The 7,020-nt window shown below is 34.9% G+C and overlaps 1 protein-coding gene across 1 annotated transcript; it reads left to right on the top strand.

Moving 5' to 3' along the window:
* The first annotated feature begins 384 nt into the window (after positions 1 to 384).
* Positions 385 to 3,587, top strand: LOC122019335. The gene is made up of 5 exons (XM_042576812.1): positions 385 to 1,665; positions 1,779 to 1,906; positions 2,021 to 2,410; positions 2,508 to 2,789; positions 2,876 to 3,587. The coding sequence occupies exons 1-5, from the start codon at positions 385 to 387 to the stop codon at positions 3,585 to 3,587; spliced, it is 2,793 nt and encodes a 930-aa protein (XP_042432746.1).
* Positions 3,588 to 7,020: the final 3,433 nt, after the last annotated feature.

Below are 7,020 nucleotides of genomic sequence, written 5' to 3'. Positions count from 1 at the left end.
TTATTAGTATCAAGGACCATTTTTTACAAAATGGATAAGGAATGGATCCATCTTCCTTCAAGGCTTGTACCCGAGTATGAAGAAGGGGTTCAAAAATTTCTTACACAAGCTCGAAACTATGCCAAAACACGTGAAGTAATCTTATGTCCTTGCAAACATTGCAAAAATAAGAAGTATATGAAATTTGACCAAGTGTACGATCACTTAATTATTAACGGATTCAATCCTTCTTACACAATTTGGGTCTTCCATGGTGAAACTTATACTCCAAATTTTCAAGGTCAAAGTAGTTCAAGAGGAGTTCAGGAAGAGGAGGATGAAACTAGAGAGGCATATAACTTATATAAAGATGCCTTTGCCTCTGATGAAAGCGTTGACCACACTATGTCTGAGGCAAGAGATTATGAATTTGCTGATTTATTAGTAGATGCAGAAACTCCTCTCTTCCCTGGTTGTACAACTTACACGAAGTTGTCAGCAATCGTTACATTATACAATTTCAAGTCTACAAATGGTCACACTGACAATAGTTTCAATGAGCTCCTTAAGATCTTAGGTGACATGCTTCCAGAAAAAAACACACTTCCAAAGGATGTTTACTCAATGAGAAAGTTGTTAAAACCATTTGATTTAGGATATGAGAAGATTCATGCATGCCCAAATGACTGTTGTCTATTTAGAAAGGAGCTTAAAGATTTGGACTCATGTCCAAAGTGTGGTTCTTCAAGATGGAAGGTAGACAAAGTCACCACCAAAGTTTGTAAAGGAGTTCCTGAAAAGGTGCTACGGTATTTTCCTGTGATACCAAGATTGAAAAGGATGTTTAAATCAGAACAAAAGGCTGAAGACTTGATTTGGCATTCCAACCATAAAAGTCATGATCATATGATGCGTCATCCAGTTGATTCAATAGCTTGGGATACGATAAATCATAAGTGGCCAGCTTTTGCATCAGATCCTAGAAATCTCCGGCTTGGTCTTGCAACAGATGGATTCAACCCTTTTGGTGATCTTAGTTCTAGATATAGTTGTTGGCCAGTTATTTTAGTAAATTACAACCTTCCTCCGTTGATGTGCATGGCGAAGGAAAATCTTATGTTGACATTATTGATTCCAGGCCCGAAGCAACCAGGAAATGATATAGATGTATACTTGGAACCCCTAGTGGAGGATTTGAAGGAGTTATGGGACATTGGTGTGGAGACGTATGATGCATTTAGCAAGTCAGTGTTCAATATGAAAGCTATTTTGATGTGGACAATCAATGATTTTCCAGCTTATGGAAACTTAGCTGGATGTGCCACAAAAGGGAAACTTGGTTGTCCAATATGTGGTGAAGGCATATCTTCTATGTGGCTTAAGTATAGTAGAAAGTTTGCATATTTAGGGCATAGGAGATTTCTTGCTCCTAATCATCCATTCCGTCAGAAGAAGAAGTGGTTTGATGGGAATAAAGAGACAAAAGGAAAACCTAGGCCTCTGAATGGATTAGAAATTCTTAATGTATTGAAAGACATTGAAAATGACTGGGGTAAAAAGAAAATGGGTAAAGATATCAATAATACAAAGAAAAAGAGGAAGGAGCGTGATGGTTCAAAAAAAGTTCAAAAACCAGTTCAAATGTGGAAGAAGAAGTCAATATTTTTCAATTTGCCATACTGGAGTGTAAGTTATTTTGCACTCTATTAATTGTATTTTATAAATTTTTTATATTTTATGCACAATTTATTTTGAATCTTGAACTAATATATGAAATGTGTTGATGGTTAAACTTGTAGGGGCTCCTGCTACGTCATAACTTAGATGTTATGCATGTTGAAAAGAATGTTTGCGAGAATATCATAGGTACAATGTTAAACTTAAAGAAAAAATCAAAAGATGGTGTTAACGCTCGCAAAGATTTGAGGCACTTAAATATTAGAAAAGAATTACATCCTCAAGAAAAAGGAGAAAACATGTATCACTTGCCGGCTGCACCTTACACATTGTCTAAAAAAGAAATGGACGTATTTTGTTCTAGGTTGAAGAAAATAAAGTTACCTGATGGTTATAGCTCAAATATTGGTAACTGTGTTTCTTTAGAAGAACGAAAGCTTATTGGGTTGAAATCTCATGATTGTCATGTTCTTATGCAACAATTGCTTTCAGTAGCATTGAGAAGTCTTTTACCAAAAGGTCCACGTAATGCTATATTTTTGCTTTGTGCATTTTACAATGAGTTATGTCAAAGAGTGTTAGATAGGAACCGTCTAGAACAACTCGAAGAGAATATTGCTGAAACTTTATGCATGTTGGAGAGGTACTTTCCACCAGCTTTCTTTACCATCTCTGTTCATTTGACAATTCATTTAGCAAGAGAGGCTCGCCTGTGTGGGCCAGTTCAATTCCCCTGGATGTATCCATTTGAAAGGTAATAGATAATAATCTATCTTTTTACTACTTTAATATCATACAACAACTTAGATTTTTCTATCAACATTTATTTCATGTGATTTTTAATTATTTAGATTTATGAAAATGCTTAAAGGCTATGTGAAGAACCGAGCAAGGCCAGAGGGTTGCATAGCTGAGTGTTACCTTGCAGAAGAACGAATGCGATTTTGTAGTGCTTATATAAAAAAAGCTGCTTGTATTGGTCTCCGATCTAATCGGAATGACGATTTGGAAAATGGAGTAGTGGAAGGTCGCCCCATTTCTCAAGGAAAAGAAATTATTTTAGAAGAACATTTGTTACAAGCAGCACATCGATATGTGTTGTTCAATACTGCAGAAATTGATCCTTACATACAGTGAGTATTAAATTGCAACCGTAATATTCTTGGTGTATTGCATGATTCATATATTTTAACAATCACTTTTCAATGATTTTAAATAGGATGCACATTGAGGAGCTTAAACAAACAGATCGTCGTTTCTCAAGTAATGAAACACTGTTACAAAAACGACATATGGAAACATTTGCTCAATGGTTATCAAAACATGTTCTTGATAACTCTTCAGATCGGATTCAATGGCTAGCACATGGTCCAAGAAAGCATGTTATATCATATACAGGTTATATTATAAATGGACATCGGTTCCACACAATTGATGTTGGAAGGTCGACACAAGATACTGGTGTTTCAGTTGAAGCTGATACTATTTGGCAATCTAGTTCTACTGATTCACATACAGTAGGAAGACAATCGTACTATGGGGTTATACGAGATATTGTGTTACTAGACTATTATTTTTTCAAAGTACCTGTTTTTAGGTGTGATTGGGCTAATCCTGGAACTGGTATCAAAATGGATGATGGTTTTACACTTGTCAACTTACACCAAGGACTAAGGACTTTTGAAAATGATCCTTTCATTTTAGCATCACAAGCAAAGCAAGTTTTCTATTCTAGGGAAAATGATGAATCAAATTGGTATGTGTTGCTAAAAGCACCACCTCGAGGTATTCATAACATGGATTTGCTTGAAGAGGATGCATATACATCATCAAAACCTCTTGATGTGTCTAGACTTGAGATTAACATTACTGAGAAAGAACCATATTCCAGAAATGAGTGTGAGGGAATTGATGTTATTGATATCCCATGACTGAACTTTTCAGATGTAGATTTATAGTTATTTATTTCAACAAATAAATGTTCTTTTCAAACTCCACTACTCTTTATTTACTTTTGCAATATATTTTTGTTCTAGTTTACAATATTTCAGTGGTGCATCATGTCATATTACATATTTTATCAGGTCATTATTTAGCATTCAAATGATGAAAAAAATGGGCAAAAAACGCACTAGAGAATCTATAGTTGAAGTTCAGGTGATATATTGTAATCCTTTTTTAATTCTTGGTTTATTTTAATAAGTACACTTATGCATTTCAACATCTCTTTATGCTATTTTGTAGGAAAAAATTGTTAATCAACTATCGAGAATGGACTCTAACACTGCCTCTGATTCTTCACAACCTTTGCATGGTAAAGAGTCGGTTGATGACAGTAAAATTGATGGGAAAAAGGGACGAGGTCCATCAAAGTTGATGTTGGTTAGTGGCCAACAAAATCCCAAAGTGCTAGAGCGTAATGAGTTCGGACAACCAATTGGAGATAATTCGGTGAAGTATGCATCTTTTCTTGGTTGTATGGTAAAAGAATTTGTTCCATATACATTGGATGGATGGAATGACGTAAATGAAGATTTGAAAAGTAAAATGTGGAGTTGTCTTCAGGTAATGTCATCTATCACTGAATTATTATTTTCCAATTCTATAACAAAATTTAGTCATATATTCATGCTTTATATTTTACAGCTACATTTTAATGTTGAGGAGTGGGAAAAGAAAACAATCTTTCAAAAGTTGGGTAAGTTGTGGCGTGATAGAAAGTCCAGGCTGCAGATACTTATACGAGAAGTTAATACTGGCCAAGCAGCTTCACGAGATCTTAGCCTTTTGAAGCCCGAATTTATGGACCAAAATCAGTGGGACATTTTTGTAAAGAAGACACTGTCACTTTCCTTTCAAGTAAGTATTAATTCACTGTTGTGGACCAAAATCAGTAAGTAGTATCATATGCTCACTCACTTTAATCAGTTGTAGTAATTTTGGTTAATTATATATTCTAACCTCTCTTCCATTTGTAGTAATTCCGTTATGAATTTGATTTTGTCCATCTTTAGTACCAGATTAGATATTGGTAGTCCGATATTATTTGGCAATCGGTATTAGCTTTAGTATCAACTTTAGTGTGACAATCTAATCTGGTATTAGCAATCAGCTTTAGTAATATCTGATTGCCACAGTAGTATGTGTTTGCAATCTAATCTGGTAAAGATATTGGTAGTCTTTAGTAATTCCATTAGTGTGACAATCTAATCTGGTGCCATCTTTAGTGCACGGTGCATATACTACAAGCATGGTTTATTTCAAGCATGGTGTATATATTGGAAGGTTACAGCCTAAGAAGATTTGCAAACTACAATACTGCAGCAAGCTTACAGCCTAAGAAGATTTGCCTCACTTGTAGCTGCTCAAGCTTTTCTTGGCCTGGTGGTAGCCAGCTGGGCCTCAGGCTGCAGCAGAAAACTGCACGCTTTTTTTTTGGCTTGGTGGTAGCCAGCTGGGCCTCAGTTTTCTGCACGCTTTTTTTTCTTGTAAAATAGCGTGCAGCAAAATTGAAGAGTGAAATGAAGATAGAGATTTGTCAAGAATTAACAAACAGAATGCTAGAATTTTTTCTTAGATTTTTGAATATCTTAGAATCTGTATCCTTACTATGAATTTTTTCTTAGATTGTTACTGCTCATGATTGTATTTTTTCTTGTTGGTTATCTTTTAATTCTCAGGAGAAGAGCGCCAAATTTAGAGAAATGAGGGTAAAACAAGACCATAATCATACAATGAGCCGGAGAGGTTATGCCCGTTTAGCCAACATGATGGTAAATATTATTATTTATACAACTTTATGGATAGTTTGTTTTAAAGTTTTCTTATTTAAGCAATGATACATCTTTTAAATTTCTTTTCTAATGATTTTTTTATATATTCTATATGTTCCATACTTAAGGAAAAAAAAAGTCCTGCAGATACACCAATTACAAGATCAAAAGTTTGGATTGAGGCTCACAAGAAAAAAAATGGGCAACCTAGTAGTGAAGCTGTTGGAGAGAAAATGGTAATAAAACTATCTTTTTGAATTTTGTAAAATGTTAGAAAAATTTGTTATTTACTAAAAAATTATTTGTTTGTTCTATTTGATAGAGAAAAATAGAAGAATGCCCACCTGAATCTTTAAATACAACTAGCATTGCCGATGACGCAATTAGCATTGTATTTGGCAAGGAAGCTCGAGGTAGAGTGCGTGGGTTGGGCTTTGGAATTACACCATCAAAAACTGGAGCTTGCATTCAACAAAATGAAACTATTAAGCAACTTCAAAGTATGATGAATAACTTTCAACAAGAAATGCAAGAAATGAGGTCCATGTTTCTCCAAAGTATGAGGCAACGAAATGATGAAGAACAGGTTAGTAAATTAACCATCATTAGATAAAATAAGTTAAGTATGTATAGTTAAATTATTGGATTTAATTACATGATGACATTACTTGACATAATTTGTGTGTCAAATTAGGTTGCTAGTGGTGGCATTAGTAGCGGTATTGGGAATGATATTGATATCAATGGTGCAAAACAATTTCAGGTAATTATATTCAAATTGTATGCCTTATAAACCAAAAGTTCATTGTTTAAGCATCATGTCATATTAATAATTTTATATTGTTTAACTATATGCAGGCAAAGCTGAAGAATGTGAATAGTGAAGTTGTCCATGATAATCATAAATGTAAGTTACTTCATTGGTGTGGTGAGGGAGTTGTTGCAGAAGGTCGAGTTGCATCCACAGATCCAAAAGCAAAAGTGCATCACATTCCTCTCGGAGGATCTTGTTGGAAGGTTTGGGTTGATAAAGTTCTGGTGGAGAAGGTAGACTTGATACGACCAAATGATGAAATGTTTTATCTCGACGATGCACTAGGAAGCACAGTAGCATGGTTGTCTAAACTTGTAGTTTTGTGTGAGTGAGATAGATTCTACTTATTTGAAAGTCATACATTTTTGTTGGATCCAAATCATGTTACTAAGTGAACTCTTGCTATGTTATGTTAAGTGTGGTGCATTTTATGTTTCTGCAAGTTGTGTTTGTTTCTGCATTTTGTGTGTCGACATTTTATGTTTTTTGCACATTATGTTTCTGTGTTTTGTGTGTATTATTGTATGTTGTTGATAACTCTAACGGCAGCATGCATTGCATGCCGTGAATATACAGCAAGTTGCGGCGTGCGTTGCATGTCGTTGACAATCCTAACAACAGCTTGCAATGCATGCCGTGAATACTTCAATTGTAAATTGATAACACTAATGACAGCATGAATTGCACGCCGCGAATAATTGAATTGCAGCGTTTATTGCACGCCATTTATTACCCTAACAATAGCACGCATTGTCCGCCGCGAATTCTTCAATTGCA

The sequence above is a fragment of the Zingiber officinale genome, chromosome 9A (assembly GCF_018446385.1).
Source record: "Zingiber officinale cultivar Zhangliang chromosome 9A, Zo_v1.1, whole genome shotgun sequence".
In the NCBI taxonomy this organism is placed as follows: Eukaryota; Viridiplantae; Streptophyta; class Magnoliopsida; order Zingiberales; family Zingiberaceae; genus Zingiber; species Zingiber officinale.
The sequence above is the reverse complement of the archived record's forward strand: the minus strand, read 5'-3'. Positions and strand labels throughout refer to the sequence as shown.

Bases quoted from the DNA above. Each gene is read 5' to 3' on its own strand.
- LOC122019335 (XM_042576812.1), top strand. From the start codon at position 385: ATGTCTGAGGCAAGAGATTATGAATTTGCTGATTTATTAGTAGATGCA. The intron at 1,907-2,020 runs GCACTTAAATAT...ATTTTGTTCTAG, and splicing joins AACGCTCGCAAAGATTTGAG to GTTGAAGAAAATAAAGTTAC. The intron at 2,411-2,507 runs GTAATAGATAAT...TTAATTATTTAG, and splicing joins TGGATGTATCCATTTGAAAG to ATTTATGAAAATGCTTAAAG.